Source organism: Nomascus leucogenys, chromosome 22a (assembly GCF_006542625.1).
Source record: "Nomascus leucogenys isolate Asia chromosome 22a, Asia_NLE_v1, whole genome shotgun sequence".
Classification (NCBI taxonomy): Eukaryota; Metazoa; Chordata; class Mammalia; order Primates; family Hylobatidae; genus Nomascus; species Nomascus leucogenys.
Genome location: NC_044402.1, coordinates 68,189,409 through 68,212,657, shown reverse-complemented (window position 1 = coordinate 68,212,657; position 23,249 = coordinate 68,189,409). Strand labels below are relative to the sequence as shown.

At 37.2% G+C, this 23,249-nt stretch overlaps 1 protein-coding gene across 3 annotated transcripts in view; it reads right to left on the bottom strand.

The window, feature by feature from the left end:
• Positions 1 to 367: 367 nt before the first annotated feature.
• LOC100604697 (24-hydroxycholesterol 7-alpha-hydroxylase) overlaps positions 368 to 23,249 on the bottom strand; it is a 103,370-nt gene continuing 80,488 nt past the window's right edge. For all 3 annotated transcript variants that reach the window (XM_003254213.3, XM_012508861.2, XM_003254212.3), the window contains 2 exons: positions 4,357 to 4,444; positions 368 to 1,002 (listed from right to left, as the gene is read on the bottom strand). In XM_003254213.3, coding sequence (XP_003254261.1) covers positions 931 to 1,002; positions 4,357 to 4,444 — 160 coding nt within the window. In that variant the 3' untranslated portion in view covers positions 368 to 930. The remainder of the gene's footprint in view (positions 1,003 to 4,356; positions 4,445 to 23,249) is intronic.

The window sequence follows — 23,249 nt, the reverse complement described above, 5'->3', positions numbered from 1 at the left end:
CTTTATATAATACTGGAAGATGAATTATGACATAAGTGTTCACTCTGTTATTAGTGTCATATGTTTTCATGAACATGATAAGATTTCTTTTCTGGATTTCATGGTAAATACTTGACAGTTATAAGTCTTTAATAGATTCCACTACAGTTACTTGGCATACCATTATATTTGTGTTTCTATGCATTAGCAAAAATATGGTATCTGCCAAACTATAATTGCAAACACTTTGAGTCAAAACAATGCTTCCACGTTAAGTAAAATATAAATCAATATATCAATCAACATACATTTATTGAATATACTCTGTAAAGAAGGTGCAATCCTGAGCATAACAAAGTGTAGAAATGAATGTAAGACACCATTCCTGTCCTCACAGGTCTCAGAAAACTATCATTTTATTACTTTTAGCATTAGATACGTTTACAATAAAGAATTATGTTAATAGAGCCTAGGAGTTCCAATTGCTAGTTGAGAATCACCTTAAGAAAATAGAAAATTTGTAGAAATAATTATTAAATTTTAAAAATCTAAGCCTTTTAGACTTTTCAAAATAGAAATTTAAGTATGCTGCCTTCACAGTGAATTTAATGTGATAAGATTTTCATTCAAATGACATTATTTCTATTTAATGTTTTAATACAGTTATGCATGAAATCAAATTCCAACTTCTTAAAAAATGTGGGTTTTTTTGGATCATTTGATCATTTCCTATAAACCATGTATTCTGGTCTCTATATTACTGAGAGTGATGTTAGATTCTTGGTCTACTGTTGAAGATACCAAACACATGCACCATTCGAATGAGTTCTTGAACTAAGTCCTAAAACAAAGTGAAGCAGCGTGTTTTTGTAGGGCTCAGGTCTAGGTGCTGCCAGGTGGGGTGGTGCCACTCCTCCAGAAGGCCCTGGCCCTTGTGAGGCCCAACAGATGTCATATTCTTTGTTTATATTCAATTCGGCATTGCCCTTCCGGCTGGGGGACACCCACCAAATGGAGATAACTCTAAAAACAGAAATGCAGAAGAAATAGAAATTAAGAGACATAAGCCCACAGTTTCAGACCTAAGGTTTATTCCATTGTAATCTCCTCTAAAAAGTACACAATTTAGGTTTTTCAAGTTGGGAAATGTTTGCATCAATGAACTTCACAATATCCAACATCAACTTTAGCCTTCCGTTCAGGCAGAAGTAAAAGAATACAATTCCTTACTCTAATAACAATCTCCTTAGTTGTACACACCTGAAGGCTATAGGCCTGCCACCCTTCGCTTTATCTGGCTAAAGAGGTTACCACAAATAAGGCTCCTTCTACAATTCTGGCTCAAAAACTGTGACACTTCATTTAGAATCGCTGGGTGAGATCTCCATACTGCAGGTTACAGGTGTTTAAAGAATGATGTGGAGTTGGTGATGTGAACCACTTATAGCGTATTCATGATCGTGACTTTCCATAAAGATATATTTTTTTTTGAGAGGAGTCTCACTCCGTCGCCTCCATAAAGATACTTTGTAGGCTCCAAATGTTCTGACTTTTTTCCCCCGAGTTAGAAATAAGATATGAAACTGTGTAGGGTCAAGGGGAGGTTAGCGTATCGTAAATAATACAAAGAGATATTTGAGGTTTAGGGGATTAAAAAAGAAAAGGAACCTTTTCTGTCGACCTTTCTCTGAGGGAAGATGAGGAGTGAGGAAAGATGAGGTGGATCCAATTTAGAATCAGTCTATTTTCAAGTTTGAATGGAATAGGGCACAAAATGGGCTCCTTAGCAAGGAGATTCTTTGGAGAGTTGAAAGAATAAGTTGCAGGGTTCCATGAACCCACTGAAATTGCATCCACAACTTTGTGTGTATGAAGAAGTATGCACTTTTCTACAAAGGGGATCCATGCATTTTGTGAGATTTCCTAAGGCTCTATGAACCCCAAAGGTAAAACAAAAAAAGAAAAACAACCATACAAAGAAATAAAAACCCATTATGTTAGCAAAAATGTGCTTGCTTTTGCAAGAGAATTAAAGTTGACCGTTCCTTAATGCTCAAAATGGAACAGCCCCCGCTGCCAACGTCAGGACACTGCTGCCTGATCACGGATCCTTAAACTTTGTAGTATTTCCTTTTTGTTTGCTTCATAATGGAAGAGAATTAACACTACATTATTTAAGGCCCTTTGAGGTAAAATAAAACATTCGGCTGTTGCAAAATTAAAATTGGAGATTCTAGCATTTGATTTTTTCTACTATGTTAAGTAAATTGCTTCAGGGGAGTTGGTTTCCAAGTCCACTGATTTCCCTGCACCTGACAACAGAGTGTTCAGGACATGCTTTGACAACCCATCCCTGCCTTCTCCTAGAAGAGCCTGGTGATTTGATGGCCATTTCCTGCACTTTCTGATCACCCGATTTTACAGTTTATTGAAACAAGTTCAATAGTTAAAGTTAATTGATGTTTCTCATTCTAGAATAAGAATTGAGAAATAAAATGCTCTTTGAGATCATGGGAATTCACTCAGACTTGTACTTTTTATAACCTGAGAGAACATTTCTTTAAAAAATGTTCTCAGTGGTGTCAAAACATAAATAGGACATATATAAAATAGTATAAGAAATTAAATACAGATAATAGAATTCTTAGGAAGAAAATTCTAGGAAAAATCCTGTCTAAGGAATTGATCAAAATTACTAATCTCCATGGTTTTAACAAATGCCATCCTTTTCATCTGAAAAGGCATTCTGGTGTCCTCTTGCTGGTGGAAAAAATCTTTGGAGGTCGAGTTTAATCCCGAGCAAAATTGTGACAATTTTCACTCAGTGACAAAATTGTGACAATTTCAACTCAGTGGATCAGGAACTAGTATTTGATGTCCATAAAGCCTGACCCTGATGTTCATTTTGTCAACAACATAGCAGGTAGCTAAGAACCTTTGTGAAAGTTGTTTTGAGTTCCTTTTCATTGTAAGATTCTGAGAGCCCTTCATCACCGGTAAGTTACTTGTCCTCAAAATAAAAGTGCAAAAGAAATCAAGTGAAATGCTGAAATGTGCATATTTGTGAGTAATAAAATATTTTCTGTGTCACTTATGCACTTACATAATTCCTATTGAAATGCCATCCAAGAGTTTTATTTATCTCTCCATACATTCGCCTTATTATATCAAGAGTAAATCAAAGCATAAAATGCTATGTGAATAGCTCTGAGATTGCAATCCTTAATTTCTCAGCTTCAGCCCCAATTTCAATAGCACCCTTTACCCAAAGCGTTCACATGATTTCCAAACATTTGGATTTAAATTGAACTTCCTTTTATTTCTTACAACAGAGGTCCTCAAAGTGTGGCACCCAGACAAGCAGTAGCAGCAGCGGCATCACCTGGAACTTGTTAGAAATGCAAATTCTGGGCCGGGCGCTGTGGCTCATGCCTGTAATCCCAGCACTTTGGGAGACCAGCGTGGCCAACATGGCGAAACAACGTCTCTACTAAAAATACAAAAAATTAGCCAGGTGTGGTGGTGTGCGCCTGCAGGCCCAGCTACCAGGGTGGCTGAGGCATGAGAACCACTTGAACCCGGGAGGCAGAGGCTGCAGCGAGCTGAGATTGTGCCACTGAACTCCATGGATACTCTGTCTCAAAAACAAACAAACAAACAAACAAACAAATAAAAAACAACCCCCCCCGAAAAAAAAAGAAATAAAAGAGAAATACAATTCTGTAGCCCCTCCCCAGTTCCTACTGGATCAGAAATTCTAGCGATAAGTAGCACCTTTATCCAGTCTGTTCTAACAAGCTCTACTAGTGATGCTGATGCTCACACCAATTCGAGAGCCACTGATCTATGAGAATAGATCTACAGAAAACTTAAATGACTGGAATATTCAATAGTTTGAGGTAGGAATAAAGCCATGACCTTTTCATTTCTGTTCACTGTTTTTACTGCTAGGTTAGTTTTTTTCCATGCTGATCCTTTTCAGATGGACCAAGGGCTATGACTTGCATTAAAAACAGTAGTTCACCTTTGGATCACAGACATTCCTTTCTAGAAAAATAAGGGCAAATTTGGGGCCATGTTTATTTAACTCAGGGAAAAGTGTTCAAATTGGTAAGTGCATTGAAGAGCTCCTAACACTGGAAGTGGTGGAAAGACTGCTATTAAGTCCCAGCCAGGTAGTAATTGGGTACATAGATTAGATCCTGAATTAAGGAGACCAAGTATCTTCTCAGTCTGGTTCAATCTAAGGCACCTGTTAAGATCAGGCCTAAGTGAGGAAATGTCAGCTCATCTCTAGTAATTAAAATTGGGGGAAGTGGGGGTGGTTATGTCATATTTATAAGTAGTCATGATATTCAAAATTCTGAAAACACTTACCTGTTTGGGTAATGGGTCCAGAAGACGGCAGTCATATTTATAAAGTATTAAAATAATACACATCTGAACCTCTAACAGAGCAAACCACCTGAAAGGAAAGAATAAAACTGTTACTTGATTGTGAAAGATGTATAAATATCTGCCAACAGAGAATATCTAGAAAGCATACATATTTCAGAGTAAACATGCTCTTGTTTACAATATACTCTTTTCCTATTTAAAGGATAGAGTAAGAACTTAACTCTTTTGTTTCTTAATACCACCTACTCCACAGGGTAGTGGGATGATTAAATTGCTTTAAAATGTATATAAAGTGCTGAGCCAGTGGGAGCTCTCAATAAATGACAGTCCCAAGTCTCTCTCTTTAGGACTGTGCTTTCCAGTATCACAGCCATTAGCTACAAGTGGCTATTTCAATTTAAATACATTTAATAAATAAGTTTAAGATTAAGCAAAATGGAAAATTTCAGTTCCTCTGTTGCACTGGCCATATTTCAAGTGCTCAAAAGCTGTATGTGGTTACGGGCTACTATACTGGACAGCGTATATTTAAGACATTTCCATGATCACAGAAGGCTCTATTGGACCATCCCACCTAAGTCTAGATCCTGTTGCCCACTGGAAATTACTGCCTGAATGTTCTACAGGAACATCAAATTCCCCAGGACCTCCAAATCCACTTTTCCTTTTGCGTTCCTTGTCTAAGACTGCCCAAGCATTTTGATCACACACTCTTGATAATAAGATATTTCAGCATGCCCTACAATATATTGATATTTATTTTAAATTATGCACATATACTACACTGTTTAGTGTCTGTTTTCTAAGACACATACAAATAGAAACTAAAAAGCTGAAAAAAGTATAAATAGAACTCTGTTATTTTTCCTTGTGCCCCATCGGGTTGTTTTGAACTCTCTGCAGGATAGGGAAACCTTTTAGGAAACATAGGCCTTAATGAATACAATTAGTCCAACGGGACAGAACACTGTCATAGACTAAATCCTCTCCATCGCCCTCCATATCCAATTAGGCACCAAGTCCTTTTTTTGTTGTTCTCCTAAATAGCTCTTAATTCCCCTCCTTAACCCCTTATCTCCAGTCCCCCCATGACTCCCTCAGTGTAGTTCTTCATCATTTATTTCCTGGATTACTGAATCAATTTACCTTCCACATTGCTTCCAGTTCACTTCCCTCTACTCTATCCTTTACCCTACCACTGGAGTAATCTTTCTAAATCACAAATCTTCACTATCTCATTACACACACACACACACTCACACACACACACACACACGCAATCTTTCAAACACCACAGCAGAATACAGCCAGCCCTTGAAGATCCGCCTCTTACCCATCTCTGCAGTCTCCTCTCCCCCAGAGCTCCCACTTGACACCACGTGGCTCTAGCCACGTTATATTACTTGACATTCTCTGAATGATGATGCTCTGTGCCATAAGCCTTTCCCTTTCTGAGGCTCAATCTCCTCTGGAAGCATTTCCTGATAACTGTCCTCCAGGCTGTAGTGCGCTTCCTCTCCACCACATGGCTCCCTGCTCACATCTTAGCCACAGCTGCTACTGCACCTCATTGTGATTGCTTGTTAGCCAGGGCTCTCCCAGAGGAGGATTTGTATTATGAGGCCTTAGCACAGTGCACAGCACACTATTAGTACCTAATAATGTTAACTGAATAAATGGATAGTGATGGAAAGTGACGCCTTCCATAGAGCAGATTCAATTTCCTGCCCTTTCCACCTGTCTCTGTATTTCTGTGGCACTTTACATATCCCTTAACTAATGCCTTTATCCTACAATCCTACTATATCTTACTATATTACAGCTAGAATTTGCATGTCTGTCTTCCCTTATAGACTACAGCCTTCACAAAAAGCAGGAACTATGTCTTATCTTTAAATCCTCAATGTTTGTTGATTGAATGAGTGAATGTATACATATCAGTGATCTCATATTCATATCAAATAATCAGATTTTTCTGAACTACTGTTCTTGAAACATCTTGACTGTATTTTATTTCAAATGAAATCTGGAGCACTCCAGGTGTGGCTATAACCCATCTGAATATCACATCAATTATTCAGTAATATTTATGATGCAAATTTAACCCTACTTACTTGCAAATGCTAAAGATAATTTATTCTAAAAGAGTATCTATGTCTGTGAAATAGGACATGGCTAATATTTACTGAGTTGGATCAAAGTCAGCAATGTTTCTAAGAAAAAACAATTTTGCTAACTTATATAAAGGTTCAGAATTTCTCACAACTAAGGTTTTGTCAAACTTTTCACAAACTGGAATTTCCATTCCTGGCCATGATAAAGTAACAAAAGTTGGTGTTATCTTCCTGCCTCAAATAACTCAAAAACGGGGCAAAATCCAGTGTAGGACAAAGATCTCCAGAGGAAGTAAAGAATGAGATGAAACCCATGATTGCTTCGGTTTCCTGCTTCTGGCGGTTTTCAGGCCACAGCGCAAGGACAGAAAAAACTCAGAGGTCTGAGAGTATTATTAATTCAGCAGACAGAGATCCAAGTTCAGGCAAGCTAAAGAGACTAAAGTTTGTACAGAAGAATATCAGAAAAGAAGGAGTTTCACAGAGAGAGAGTGCAAGAGTATTCCAGGGATCTAGATAGGAGTCTACTTGAGTATTTGACAGAGTACTGATCTCTGCATGTGTGAGAGGAAACTACTGAGGCAGAAAAAGAACAACGAAAGGGAAATCAAAGCACAAGAAGCTGAATAAGGCCAAGACCTCACACAAGACATGGAGGCTGTGTTCACACAAGAAAAAGTCTGACCATTGTATAGCACATGGACCATTAGTTAGACCCCTTAAATGGGTATTGCCTTAGTAGTGGGATTATATTATTTTATATTAAATGGCGCTCTGGATTTACCTTAACGAAGCTTAAAAACAAGTTTTGAAAAGTTGTTTTTCTAAGCAACCAACTACATGTCATAATAAAATCTAAACTAAAAGAATACAACACAACCCAGTATCCATGGTACTTAACATTTACGTCTTGCCATCTATTCAAAAGTTAACAGGCTTAGAAAAAACAAAACAGAAAAATGACCCCAATCCAAGAGAAAGCCCATTGAAAAAATATAGGCCCAGAAATGACAGATATTAAAAATAGTTATTACACTCCACAGGTTCATAAAGGCAGAAAAGAACAGCATGTTGAGGAGAGAAAGATATTTTAACAATAATCGTGCTTCTAGCAATGAAAAATACAATATCTTAAATGAAAAATAAACTGGATGGGATTAACAGATGGTAAAATGCTGCCAAAGAAAAGATAATGGAACTTAACATAACAAAGAAAAATATCTAAAATGAAGTACATAGAATAAAAGGCTATAAAAATAAATAGATTATTAACTTATAAAATAAAGAAGTCTAACATACATGTTATTAGAGATATAGATGAGCAAGTAGGGAAAATATTTTGAGAAGTAATAGCTGAAACATTTTCAAATTTTTTTGAAAACTAGAATTTACAGATCATGACCCCCAAGCAGAAGAAATATAAAGAAAATCATGCCGACTGGGTGCAGTGGTTCATGCCTGTAATCTCAGCACTTTGGAAGGCTGAGGCGAGTAGATCACCTGAGGCCAGGGGTTCGAGACCAGCTTGGCCAACATAGCAAAACCTCGTCTCTACTAAAAATACAAAAATATTAGCTGGACACGGTGGTGTGTGCCTGTAATCCCAGCTACTTGGGAGGCTGAGGCAAGAGAATTGCTTGAACCAGGGAGAAGGAGGTTGCAGGGAGCTGAGATTGTGCCACTACACTCCAGCCTGGGCAACAGAGCAGGACTCTGTCTTTAAAAAAAAAAAAAAAAAAAAAAAGAGCAAGGCACAGTGGCTCACACCTGTAATCCCAGCACTTTGGGAGGCCGAGGCAGGCTGATCATGAGGTCAGGAGTTCAAGACCAGCCTGGTGAAGATGGTGAAACCCTATCTCTACTAAAAATACAAAAATTAGCCGGGTGTGGTGGCGGGTGCCTGTAATCCCAGCTACTGCGGAGGCTGAGGCAGAGAATTGCTTGAACTCGGGAGGCAGAATTTGCAATGAGCTGAGATCACACCACTGCATTCCAGCCTGGGAGACAGAACAAGACTCCATCTCAAAAAAGAAAAAAAAAAGAAAAGAAAAAAAGAAAAAGAAAATCATGCTAATGCAAATCATAATCAAATTGTAATTAACAAATAAACAAACCCAGGGATTAAAAAAAATTAAGTAGCCAGAAAACAAAGACACCATAAAGAACAACAAACATTAAAAGTTAACATAGACTTTACACTGGAAACTATGCAAGCCAAAGGACTTACAATGTGTTTAAAGAATAGAAAGAAAAATAACAAGCAGTTAAGGTATAAAGAAGGGGAGCTAATACTGTTTGTATTCATCTGTTCTCACACTGTGAAAAGAACTTATCTAAGACTTGGTAATTTACGAAAAAAAAGAGGTTTAATTGACTCACAGTTCTGCAGGCTTAACAGGAAGCATGACTGTGAAGCCTCAGGAAACTTACAATCATGGCAGAAGGTGAATGGGAAGCAAGCACCTTCTTCACATGGTGGCCGGAGAGAGAAAGCGAGCAAAGGGGGAAGTGCCACACACTTTTACACCATCATATCTCGTGAGAACTCATTCACTATCACGAACATCAAGGGGGAAGTTCACCCCCATGATTCAATCACCTCTCACCAGGACCCTCCTCCTCCAAATGTGGAGATTATAGTTCAACGTGAGATTTGGGTGGGGACGCAGAGGCAAACTATATCACTGTTCTTTCTAATAATGCACTAATTTTACCATGAGAGAGACCAGTCTAAGTAATCTGGGGGTAAATATTTAATTTTCTCCGTAAGGATTTAGATGATAGCATTCATTAGGAAAAAAGGTGATTGTTGGCCGGGCACGGTGGCTCATGCCTGTAATCCCAGCACTTTGGGAGGCCGAGGTGGGTGGATCACGAGGTCATGAGATCAAGACCAGCCTGACCAACATGATGAAACCCCGTCTCTACTAAAAATAGAAAAATTAGCTGGGCCTGCTGGCAAGCGCCTGTAATCCCAGCTACTCTGGAGGCTGAGGCAGGAGAATTGCTTGAACCTGGGAAGTGGAGGTTGCAGTGAGCCGAGATCGCACCACTGCACTCCAACCTGGTGACAGAGAAAGACTCCGTCTCAAAAAAATAAGAAAAAAAAGATGATTGTCTTTGGGAAATATGTAAAAGAGAGAAAGAGACTGATGTTGAAATGACAATCAACCATTCATTCAGTAGAAAATTTAAAGAATTAATATTTGGGCAGGTCTTAAGGAACATAGTGTGCCTGTGCCCACCATGAACAGTTTTGAGGAACTCAAGTCCCAAGGACAACCATGGACAGTCCTCCTAAAGCCCCTCATGTTACTCCATACTCAGTCTGAGAAATGACCTAGGGAGGAAGGGTGGTGATATATCTTGGAGTAAAATCAACTTCTCAGAGGAAGGATGAGACTAAAAGGAGGACAGCTGCTCTGTGACTATTTTGCAAAAGAGACAAACACATTGCCATGTAAAGGCATATAAGGTTAGGAAAAAGGAATCTTCTGTGAAGTGCTCAATTTAAGTACTTTTCTCTAGGATTATAGGAAAAGAAACATTTTATGTACAATTTTAATATTTCCCTACCTATGCTGTAATTTGTTTACCCTAAAAATTCCATAAGAACTGATACATTTACACTATCTTGTGTGATAGTGCAGTGGAAAGTAAAGAGGTGATATAATGGCAGGAAGCATGAGTAGCCTCACTTTCATCCCTCTGCTGGAGATGATCTGAAAAAAAGCAGCATCTCATTTTCAGTGATGTGGGTGGTAGCACGTGGAGGAGCTGGGAGCTCAGCAAAGACTGCAGAACACCAAGGGTCAAATTTGAATGGATAACTAGGTTGTGAATGTAACACACCTGTCTTTTCTCTCTTCTCCGTTGAAAAAAAGTGACTTTTATGGGAACAGTAAAGCGACACTTAGATTATACACTAAGAGTTCTAACAATAAAATAAGACCCTCATTCATTCATTCATTCATTCAATGTTTATTGTGTCCTTAGGTGCTTTATATACTTCTAAGCACTGAAGTCACCCCAGTAAACAAAAACAATATTCATGTTCTCATGAAGCTTAAATTCTAGTAGAATGCATTCTAGAACAATAAATAAGAACAGGAAAAGAAAGTTGATGGAGGTGTGGGCTAAAATATTTTAGAGAAGGAAGGCCTCTCTGATGAGGTGACATTTTATCAGACCCTAGAATAAAACAAGAGAGTGAGCCATAAAAGGTGCAAAAACCCAGAGTTAGAAGAATGAGAAATGATGAGAAGCCTAGTGTTGAGACGGGAAGCTACTGGACAGTTTTGAGAAGTATGACAAGCTCTGAAAGGGTCCTTCAGTTGCTACACTGAGAATAAACTATAGGGTGAGATGGATGGAAGTGAAAAGAGTGATAAGAAAGCCACTACAATTTTCCAGACAATAGAAAGTGATGATTTAGACCAGGATGGTAGAAATAGTTGTAAGCCATAGTTAGAGTCTGGATATATTTTGTAGGATGGACTGATGGTTTACATTATACATGTGAAGAATATAAAGGAATCAAGGATGACTCCAAAATTTTCGACTTGAGGAAATGCAAGGATACAGCTGTTATTTACCTCAGAAATGGGGAAGATTGAAGGAAGAGGAGGTTGAGGGAATTGTAATCTGGAGCTCAGTTTTGGACTTAAGTACAGCTCTCTATAGACCAGTGCCTTTTAGACATCCAAGGGAGATGTTGAATGGAAGCTAAGTAATGAGCCCCATGATTAGGAAGGATTCATTCAGGGTCAGAGATAGAAGATTTATAAATATAAGAGTCATCATTATTTAGACAATTATTTAAAGCCATGGGGCAGTATGAGATCACTTAGAGAGTGAGTTAAATAGACTTGATTTAAAAAAAATCTATGGAAGCAGCCCTGGGATAATGCAGAATTTGGAAGTCAGGAAATTGAGGAAGATGAGCAAAGGAGATGGGGAAGAAGCAGGCCAAAGGGTAGAATAATAAAGGAAGGTGGTGTGTCTGCAACCCCATAAATAAAGTGTTTCATGGAAGGTGTGAGCCAGCCTATCAAATGGAAAGAAGGCAAAAAGCACCAATATGTGAAATTAGACATCAAGCTCCCACTTACATAAAGTAACCACTTCTTTTCAGTACTTATCTCCCTTCCTACAAGTAAATTAAATGAGCTCACTTTTTCAAATAACTAAGTTGGCATTTCATGTTTGGTAGACTATTAGGAAGTAGTGACTTCCTAGCATTCAATGTTTACTTGGCAGCTCTAGAAAAATGCTGGCTAATTTTGTATTTGTGAATTACAGAATAGTTTTGTAGGTTCCTTGCTTTATTCAAATAAATCCTATCTCCTTATCATTGTTTTAAGCCCTTCTCTAATAGTAGCTTGCTATTGACCAGTGCAGTGATTTCCAACTTCTCTGAGTTCAGCATCCTGGGATAAAAGGCCCCTGCCACCCTTCCTCTCAAGTCCCTAGAGGCACTGCAACAAGCGAAAAAGACAGTCAACAATTTGAAGGTGCAGTGTGGGAGCTGTGCAAGTGAAGAAGCTACACTTCGCAGAGAGAAAATCCACTCCAAGGGACAGACTTAGAAGAAAAATAGTATCTAGGGACCTGCAAGTCGTTGAATCCATGCAGAAGGTGAGGTGATGAGAGATGAAGCTGGACAGTGCAGGAGGAGCCGGTTCAAGGGGGGTTTGAATGTGCCATGTGACAGTGTTGGGACTTTAATAATGAAAGTGCCCCTCAATAGATGGTGCTGATTGAACAATTATACCTAGGTATGGAAACAGGGCTTCTCGAAGCATTATTACAATATACAGGAGGTATTCAATAAATACTTCCTGGATCCCTAAAATAATTTGCTAAGCAAATGAGAAATGCAAACAAGATCAACGTTCATAAGTTAAGAGCACAATATTAAACATTTTAGAAATACCGTGTATATTTTGATTAGAAATAATTAGAAATAGTGGTTACCAAAGGCTGGGGTTAGGGGAGTTGGGGAGATGTTATTCAAGGGACACATTTAAGTTAGACAGGAGGAATAAGTTCAATATACTGATTGTATATCATGGTGGCTACAGTTAATGACAATATGAAAGTTGCTAAGAGAGTAGTTTGTTTGTTTTTTGAGACAGTCTCACTCTGTTGCCCAAGCTGGAGTGCAGTGGTACAATCTTGGCTCACTGCAACCTCCGCTTCCTGGGTTCAAGCGATTCTCCTCCCTCTGCCTCCTGAGTAGCTAGGATTACAGGCGCCTGCCACCACACCAGGCTAATTTTTGTATTTTTAGTACAGATGGGGTTTCGCCATGTTGGCCAGGCTGGTCTCGAACTCCTGACCTCAGGTGATCTGCCCACCTTGGCCTCCCAAAGTGCTGGGATTATAGGCATGAGCCACTGTGTCCAGACTAAGAGCGTAGATTTTAAGTGTTCTCACCTCAAAAAAAAAGTTGTGACATAATGCCTATGTTAAACAGCTTAACTTAGCCATTTTACAACATGTACATATTCAAAACATCATATTGTACATCATAATTTTTACTTGTCATTTAAAATAAATACATTTTAAAGGCCAGGCATGGTGGCTCATGCCTATAATCCCAGTACTTTGGGAGGCTGAAGCAGGTGTATCACTTGAGCTCAGGAGTTGGAGACCAGTCTGGACAACATGGTGAAACCTCCTCTCCATTAAAAAATAAATAAAATAAACAAATAAATAAATAAATTTTTAAAAGTTTGAAGCAGAAAAATATGTTAGAAAAAATCTATAGAGAAAGTAGAATGAGGGACAGAATAATAAAAAATTTCAAAAAAGATTAGAAATAATATTTACCAATGTATTAAAATAATTTTCTGTTATAATCTGTAAGGCAGAATTTCCTTAATTAATTTTAGTCTTGTGATGTTCTTAAAAATGATAAAACTACATTTCCCTTAAAGATAAATGATCGCTCAGGCTTTTGGCCAATTCATAATGTACATTTTGAATTTGTGTGGCTTAATATTTTTCTTTTCTATTTTTTAGTCTTAGTTTAATTATTAAATTAATAACTAGCTATTAAGATAGTATTGATATTTATATTACATTAAGATTTTGATATCTTAAAGGAAAAGTTGAATTTCCTTCAAATCCAAATATTTGGATATTCTAATAGAATTACCTCAATTCACCACTAAAGTTTTTTTCTTCACAGTGGCAAAAAAAAAAAATACTGTTTTTTAAAGCCTTTACTATGTCACTGAATTTTGTTCAATGTGTAAAATACCAGAAACTGACACATACATACCTAGGACATAGAAAGCTTTTTATGTCAAAGAAAACGGGCCTTGTAAATTCGTATTTTTACAGAAGCTCTTCAGAAGCAAGCTAAGCTATGTTCAGGTAAGTAATGTTTTCTTAATACTTCTAATGTCAAAACAGTGAAAATAATGAGGCACATTGTTTATAACAGATTTATCTTTTACACTTACAAGAACAACATTACACATCTACTAATAAAGCTTATTAAAATATAAACATGTTGAAAATTTTTTAAATACTTGGTACTTGCATATTTTCTGCATTTGTATTTAAATACTTCATTAAGGAATGCTACGCAGGCATTGAGAACACCAAGACCTACACAACACAATGCTAGCAATGCACATGGAGAGACGGAAGAGGTCACAATAATATATAGATGAAGGTAGAAACAAGGGAAATAAAATTTGGAGTCTGGAGGGCACTCTATAACCTGGCATGATTAACACTGACTTTATATGGAGGTGAAACTTGGGCTACACCATGAGGGCAAAAGAACCTTTAAATATACTTATTGACTTGTTGAGTGAGAGCATTTCAGAGCCAGCAGAAAACATGGGCAAGGGGAGGAGTGGACGCTCTGTAGTAAGGAACAGCAAGTAGACACTCTGGGGAAGACATTCTCAGATGTTTAGAAAGGTAAGGCTGGTGTCAGACTATGGAGGGCTCGGAGTTCTAGGCTAATGAGTTTGGCCAGCAGGTAGTGGCACCAGAATCTCAAGGAGAGAGTGACAATCAGAGATTATTATTTAAGGAAAACTCATCTGTATGTAGTGAGTAAGATGGATTAAAATAAGAGATAATACAGTCAGGGAGAAGGGTTAGGCAATGATAATAGTCATCTGATGCTGAGGTGAAGGAGACCTAGTTTGTTTTTTGTTTTATTTTATTTTATTTAGAGACAGAGTCTCGCTCTGTTGCCCAGGCTGAAATGCAGTGGTGTGATCTCGGCTCACTGCAATCTCTGCCTCAGGGGTTCAAGCTATTCTCTCCTGCCTCAGCCTCCCAAGTAGCTGGGATTACAGGCACCTGCCATTACACCCAAGTAATTTTTTCGTATTTTTAGTAGAGACGAGGTTTCACCATGTTGGTCAGGCTGGTCGCAAACTCCTAACCTCAAGTGATCCGCCCATCTCGACCTCCCAAAATGCTGGGATTACAGGTGTGAGCCACTGCACCTGGCCGAGGAGACCTAGTTTTAAAGGAGTGGAGAATGTACACAGAAGGCCAGAAGGAAGGAGGGGTAAAGGATAACTCCAAAAACCCAGGTGTCTAAGAGAGCGGTGATAGGAGGAGAGAGAGTACTGAAGGAATGCTAGTATTGGGGAAAATTGATGATTTTAATTTTAGATGTCTTGATTTTGAGACTGAATACCCCTGTCACTTTTAAAGAGAACATCTCTCTCTTTTTTCCTCCTAGAAGTCATCGTAGATAACGCCAGCATGTGCTGGAAAGCTGTCACGTTGCCAGGAGCAAGAGGTCTGAAGTATATTCCTAGTTGCTACCAGCTGCAGCTTATGAAAATAGAATGATCTTGCCCTGGAATTCAGAGAAGGTAGCATACAGACATAGTTTCATAAGCATCATTCATTGAAGCACAGCTATCAAGTTTAAGCGGAAGTACGGCAATCTCATCCCTCTGAGAAATCTTTTAGGAAAATAAAATCAATATGGTAGCAGGAGGCAAAATAATCTAGCACCTGTGATTCTCAAATTTTAGTGCATCAGAATCACCTGGAGGGCTTGTTAAAACAGATTGCTGGGCCCCACCCCCAAAGTTTCTGAGTCAGGAGATCTGGGACTGGGCCCAGGAACTTGCATTTATTACGAGTTTCCTGGTAATGTTAATACTAGTGGTCTGGGGACCACATTTTGAGAATACTGATCTAGAGGAACTTTTCAAGGAAAGTGAGGAAAAAAAACATGTTAGAAGATGCAGTTTGCCAAACCTTTTAATTTTAGCACACAACATTAAAATTATAAAGAATATCTCCATTATACATGCAACATTATGTCTGGGGTACCAAACTTTTGATTGGGAATACTGGTGAAAGCATAATCTGGTAGAGTGGAAAGGTAGATGTTTTATATTAAATATAGAAAAAAATAGAATAAAATGGGAAGAGAAGAAAGGGATAAGGGTAAGCTGAATGAGAAGGAAAAGAAGAAAACATAAAAAAAAAAGAAGAAAATGGGAACTATATAAAATAAAAAAAAGGAGATGAGAAAGTGTAACCACATCAAACGAATCTGGTGTAGACGTTTATGTAACAATGTTGTGAGTTGCTTTTCAGTTGCCATGGACCCCCAGGATGAAGGTCATGTAACCAGGGCATGCCCAGATAACCAACTGTGCAACCACAGAGGGATTAAGTGCTTGGACCAAGGAGCAGGGACTGAATTAAACAGCATACACCACATTGCAGGATCCAGGATCCAATCAGATACAGCACTGTCATCACCCATGGCAGGATCCAGTCAGATCATGCTTCCCAACATCACCTCATTGTTAAGATCCAATCAGATCACACATCATTACCCTATGCTTATGAAACCTACCCCAGCCTCCAGCTTGGGGAGACAGATTTGAGCATTTCCTCCTGTCTCCTTGCCAGTTGACTTGAAATAAAGATTTTCTTTTCTCAAAAGCCAGTGCCATGGTATTGGCCTCTATGCACATCTGACAGCAAACTCATTGATGCTCAGTCACAAGAGCAGATGGGACAGCAAGAATGAAGAACTGGAGAACCTCAGCCCTTCTCGATTTGAGATACTGTTTTCTGTTTCATTAGGAAGACTGTAAGTGGCTCTTACTAGGAGTGCATGCTCTGAAGCTATTGTTTTCCTGACTGCAGCCAGGATTGTTCTAATGGTGATCCTGTGGTTACTCCTCCTAGAAATAAAATTTCCATATAAATGAGCTATGAGCTAATAGTTTGGCTATCTCTTTTTAAACATTCTGTATTAGTCCGTTTTTATACTGCTATAAAGGACTGCCCAAGACTGGACAATCTATAAAGGAAAGAGGCTCAATTGACTCACAGTTCAGCATGGTTGGGGAAGCCCCAGGACACTTACAATCGTGGTAGAAGGTGGAGGGGAAGGAAGGCACCTTCTTCATAAGGCGGCAGGAAGAAGTGCGAGCAAAGGGGGAACAATCCTTTATAAAACCGTCATTTCTCGTGAGAACTCACTCACTATCACGAGAACAGCACCGGGGAAACCACTCCTGTGATTCAATTATCTCCACCTGGTCTCTCCCTTGACACATGGGGATTATGGGGATTGTACGGATTACAATTCACAATGAGATCTGGGTGGGGACACAAAGCCTAACTATATCAGCTTCTTATTAAGGAAAAGGGGCAGAGGAATAGTACTGACTTAATTAAGTTTAAGTACTTGCAAAATAGAAATGATCTTATGGTTTATTTTATTTATAGCTTATTGAGGTAAGATTGACCTCAAAATATAAGTAAATAAGAATTATATATATTTAAAGCACAAAATGAGATGACTTTATATATATATATACACACACATATATATACACGCACACATATATACATGTACCCATATATACACATACACACACATTGTGAAATGATTACCACAGTCAACCTAATTAACACATCCATCACCTCATGTGGTTACCCTTTTGTGTGTTTGGGAGAAGTGGGGGTGAGAAAACTTAAGATCTGTTCTCTTAGCAACTGTCAATTGTACAATACATTATTATTAATTATAGTGACCATACTGTCCATTAGGTCTCCAGAACTTATTAATCTTGTAACTGAAAGCTTGTACTCTTTGCCTGATATCTCCAATCCCCCAACCCCTGGTAACCACCATTCTACTCACTGTTTCAATGAGTTCAAATTTTAAGATTACACATATAGATGACTTTATGTAGGATTTGTCTTTCTATGTGTGGCTTATTTCACTTAGTATAATGTCTTCCAGGTTGACTCATGTTGCTGCAAATGGCAAGATTTCCTTTTGTAAGGCTGAAAAATATTCCATATATATGTATAACTTTTTATCCATTCATCAATCAACACTTAGGTTGTTTTAATATTTTGGCTATTGTGATTAATGCTGCAATGAGCCTAGGAGGGCAAATATTTCTTTTGAGATACTGATTTTGTTTCCTTTGGATATATATCCAGAAGTGGAATTGCTGGATCATACAGCAGTTTTTTTAAATGCTTGAAGAACTGCCATACTGTTTTCCATAGCAGCTGTTTCATTTTACATTCCCACCAATAATGCACAAAGGTTCCAATTTCTCCACATCCTCACCAACACTTGTTATTTTCTTTGTTTACAGTAGTCATTCTAAGGGATATGCCAACTCAAAAATATATAGAGATGAATCTCTAAGCGAGAGGTTTTGTTTGGAATATACAAGGAATAGAATTGCAATTCAGGGCACACACACAGACTAGGGTGGCCTCTGTTATGCCCACAGACCAAAGAAATGGTCAAGGTTTACTGGGGCAAGGGAAGGTTATACAAATTGTTTTGCGAGAAAGTTCACTGGTGCTGGCAGCACCTTACAAGAGCTAGTGAGCTCTGATAGGTGAGTTTCAGCAGTTGCCAGGTGGCACTTGTAGTCTTGAAATTACGGTTAGGTCCATTCAGATCTGGATTGAGCTTATAAGACATTAAAAAAAAAACAGGTGTATGTAACCTTAGTGTTTTTCTGATGGCTTCTTGGCTCATTTTAGTTGGGTATGACATAAACGACTTCATTTTGTATAATCAACTTTCACAGGTATAAGATGGTATTTCAATGGAGTTTTGATTTGCATTTCCCTAGTGATTAGTGATGTTGAGCATCTTTTCATGTGCTTACTGTCCATTTGTGTATGTTCTCTGGAGAAATGTCTATTTAAGTTCTTTGCTCATTTCTGAATTGGGTTATTTTGTTGTTGAGTTTTAGAAGTTCTCTATGCATAATGGATACTAATACCCTTATCAGATATGTAATTTGCAAATATTTTATCCCATTCTGTGTGTTGCCTTTTTGTTTTGTTGATACTGTCTTTTGATGCACAAAATTTTTAAATGTTCATAAAGTCCAATTTTGCCTTTTTCATTTGTTGTTTGTGCCTTTGGTGTCATATCCAAAAATTAATGCCAAATCCAATGTCATAAAGTTTGTGCTCTGTTTTTCTTCTAAGATTTTTATAGTTTTAAGTATTTATTTTATTTTGCGTTAATTTTGGTGTATGGTATTAGGTTATAAGGGTCCAACTTCATTCTTTTGCATGTAAATATTTAGTTTTCCCAGCGCCATTCATTGAAAAGACTGCCCCTTTCCCATTGAATGGTCTTAGCATCTTTGTCAAAAATCATTTGACCACATATTCCAGGGTTTATTTCTGGGCTCTCTATTCTATTGTATTGGTCTACATGTCTATCTTTATGTCAATAGAACACTGTTTTAATTACTGCAGCTTTGTAGTAAGTTTTGCAATCAGAAAACGAGAGTCCTCCATTTTGTTCTTCTCTTTCAAGATTGTTTTGGCTACTTGGGGTCCTTGAAATTTTATATAAATTTCAGAATAGGCTTTTCTATTTCTGCCAAAAAAAAAATAACATCATTGTGATTACATTGAATCTGTAGACCTCTTTGGGTAGCACTGGCATCTTTAACATTATTAAGTCTTCCAATCCAGAAACATGGGATATGTATCTATTTATCTATGTCTTTAATTTCTATCAGCAATGTTTTATAGTTTTCAGTGTGTAAGTCTTTCACCTTCTTGGTTTAGCTAATTCCTAATTATTTTATTCATTTTATGCTATTATAAATGGGTTTGCTTTCATAGTTTCCTTGTCAGATTGTTCAGTTAGTATATAAAAATGCAATGGATTTTTTGTGCGTTCATACTGTATCCTGCTACTTTGTTGAGTTCATTTATTAGTTCTAACAGTGTTTTGGGGGCAGTGGATTGTAAATATAAGATCATATCATCTGTGAACAGTCATAATGTTACTTCTTCCTTTCTAATTTGGATTTCTTTTATTTCTTTTTTTGCCTAATTGCTCTGGCTACAACTTCCAGTACTATGTCAAATACAAGTAACAGAAGTGGCATCCTTGTCTTGTTCCTGGTCATAGAGAAAAGTTTCTAATCTTTAACCATTGAGTATGATGTTGGCTGTGGGCTTGTCATATATGGCCTTTATTATGTGGAGGTACTTTCCTTCTATACTCGATTTGTTGACAGTTTTTTATCATGAAAAGATAAGTTTTGTCAAATGCTCTTTCTGCATCCATTGATATAATAATATAATTTTTGCTTTTCATTTTGTTAATGTGGTATATGACATTCTTCATTTGCATAGGTTGGACCACCCTTGCATCCAAGGGATAAATACTACTTGATCATGGTGTATGATCCTTTTAATTTGCTGTTGAATACAGGTGCTAGTATTTTATTTTCTGTAGAAGCTTTGCATTTATGTTCATCAGGAATATGGACCTGTAGTTTTCTTTTCTTGTAGTGTCCTTGTCTGACATTCGTGTCAGGGTAATGCTTTGTAAAATGAGTTTGGAAGTGTTCTCTCTTCAATTTTTTCTAAGAGTTGGAAAAGAATTTGTATTAATTCTTTAAATGTTCAGTAAAATTCAGAAGGGAAACAGTTCATGGGCTTTTCTTTGATGGGAGACTTTTAATTTGTGATTCAATCTCCTTACTTGTTGTTGGTCTGTTAAGATTTTCTATTTCTTTATAATTCATTCTTGGTAGGTTTTATGTTTCTGGAAATTAATCTAGTTTTTCTAGGTTATCTAACTGGTTTTATTTAAATGCACATAGTAATCTCTTATGATCCTATGTGTTATCTGTCGTCCTCCTTCACTTCTGATTTATTTGTCTTCTCTCTCTTTTCATCAGTCTACCAGAAGATATATCATTTCTCAAGACTTAATTTTTTAACTGAAAAACCTTTTTGTTGACTTTTAAAATTGTTTTTCTAGTCTCTATTTCAATTATTTCTGCTTTGAGCTTTATTTCCATATGTCTGCTAACTTTGTGCTTCATTTGTTCTTCTTTATCTAGTTCCTTGAGGTGTAAATTTACATTGTTTATTAAGGTCTTTCTTTATTCTTAATGTAGGTGTTTATCGCTATATACTTCCCTCTTAGAATTGTGTTTGATGCATTCTGTAAGTTTTGGTATGTTGTTGTGTTAGTTCATTTGTGTTGTTATGAAGGAATACTTGAGACTAGTGAATTTATAAAGAAAAGAGGCTTATTTGGCTCATGGTTCTGCAGGCTGTACATGAAGCATAGTGCCAGCATCTGCTTCTGGTGAGGGCCTCAGGAGGCTTACAATCATGGAAGAAGGTGAAGGGGAGCCAGCATGCAACACAGGAAGAGAGAATGCAAGAGAGAAATGGGAGAGGTCCCAAACTCTTTTTAACAATCAGATCTTGCAGTAGTTCATTGCCACAGAAAGGCCCCAAGCCATTCATGGGGTATTTCCCCTTATTATCCAAACACCTCCCAATAGGGCCACCTCTAATACTGAAGATCACATTTCAACGTGAGATTTTGAGAGGACACACATCCATACCATATCAGATGTGTTTCCATTTTTACTTGTCTCAAAATGTAAACAAAGTGTTATGTCTTCTTTGGCTCATTGTTATTCAGTATTATGTTGTTTAATTTCCATATATTTGTGAATGTTCCAGTTTTCCTCCTGTTATTGATTTCTAGTTTCATACCACTGTGGTAAGAAAGGGCACTTGATATGCCTTCAACTTTCTTAAATTTTTTATGGTCTACTATATGACCTATCTTGGAGAATGTCATAGCACTAGACATAGGTGCTTGAGAAGAATGTATATGCTGCTGCTGTTGGATGAAATGTTCTGTATATGTCTGTTAGGTCCATTTGGTCTAAAATGTAGTTCAAGTCCAATGTTTCCTTATTGATTTTCTGCTTGGATGATCTCTCTATTGTTGAAAGTGGGGTATTTAAGTCCCTTACTATTATTGCATTGATATTTATCCCTTTAGTTCTGTTAATATTTGCTTTGTATATTCAGGTGCTCTGATGTTGGGTACACATATATTTACAATTGTTATACCCTCTTGATGAATTTATCCCTTTATCATTATATAATGACCTTCTTTGTCTCATTTTACAGTTTCTGAATTAATGTCTAGTTTGTCTAATCAGAGCTAACCCTGCTGTCTTTTGGTTTACATTTACATGGAATATCTTTTTCCATCTCCTTCACTTTCAGCCTATATGTGTCCTCAAGGGAGCATTTTATAGGCAATATATAGCTGGGTATTGTTTTTGTTTGTTTGCTTTTTTTTTTTTTTACCAATTCAGTTATTATGTATGACTTTTGACTACATAATTCAATCCATTTACATGCAAAGTAATTAACTATAGGTAAGAACTCATTATTGCCATTTTGTAAAAATTTTCTGTTTCATAGTTCCTTAGTTCCTTTGTTCCTCTCTTGCTATCTTTCTTTCTGATATGATTAGTTTTTGTAGTGGTATACTTTAATTCATTTCTCTTTATCTCTTGTGCGTCTACTATAGCTTTTAGCTTTGTGGTCACTATGAGTCTTACAGAAAACATACTTATAGCAATATATTTTAACCTAATAAAACCAGTACTACACTATACTGCATACCTATCCAAGGGTGCACTCAATTTAACTTCATTTGCCTACCGAAACTCTACATTTTACTTTTCTCCTACCCCCCACATGCATTATATGTTTTTGATGTCACAATTTACTGCTCTTTATATTATCTATCTCTTAACAAAATATTGTAGCTATAGTTATTTTTAATACTTTTGTGTTTAATCTTTTTTTCTGGAGTTAAAACATATTTATGTAACACCATTATTGGATTATAATATTCTGATTTTGACTATATATTTACCATGACCAGTGGGTTTTATACTTTCATGCATTTTTATGTTATTAATTTGTGTCCTTTCACTTAAGTTTGAAGAAGTGCCTTTAGCATTTCTTATAAGGCAGGTATAGTAGTGATGAACTCCTTCAGCTTTGTTTTTCTGGAAATATCTTTATCTCATCTTCATTTTTGAAGGACAGCTTTGCCAGATATGATATTACTGGTTTTCAGAGTGTTTTTTCTTTCAGTAGTTTGAATATATCATCCCATTCTTTTCTGGCCTATGAAGTTTCTCCTGAAAAGTCCAATATAGTTTTATAAAGGTTCTCTTGTATGTGACAAGTCACTTTTCTCTTGCTGCTTTTAAATTTCTTTGTCTTTGACTTTTGGCAATTTGATTATAAGGTGTCATGGTGAAGTTCTCTTTCGGTTGAACATGTTTGGAGACATTTGAGTTTCACAGGTGTAAATGTCCATATCTAAGGGTTTGGGAAAATTTGAGCCATAATTTATTTAAATAAGGTTTCTTCCCCTTTCTCAATCCTCCTTCT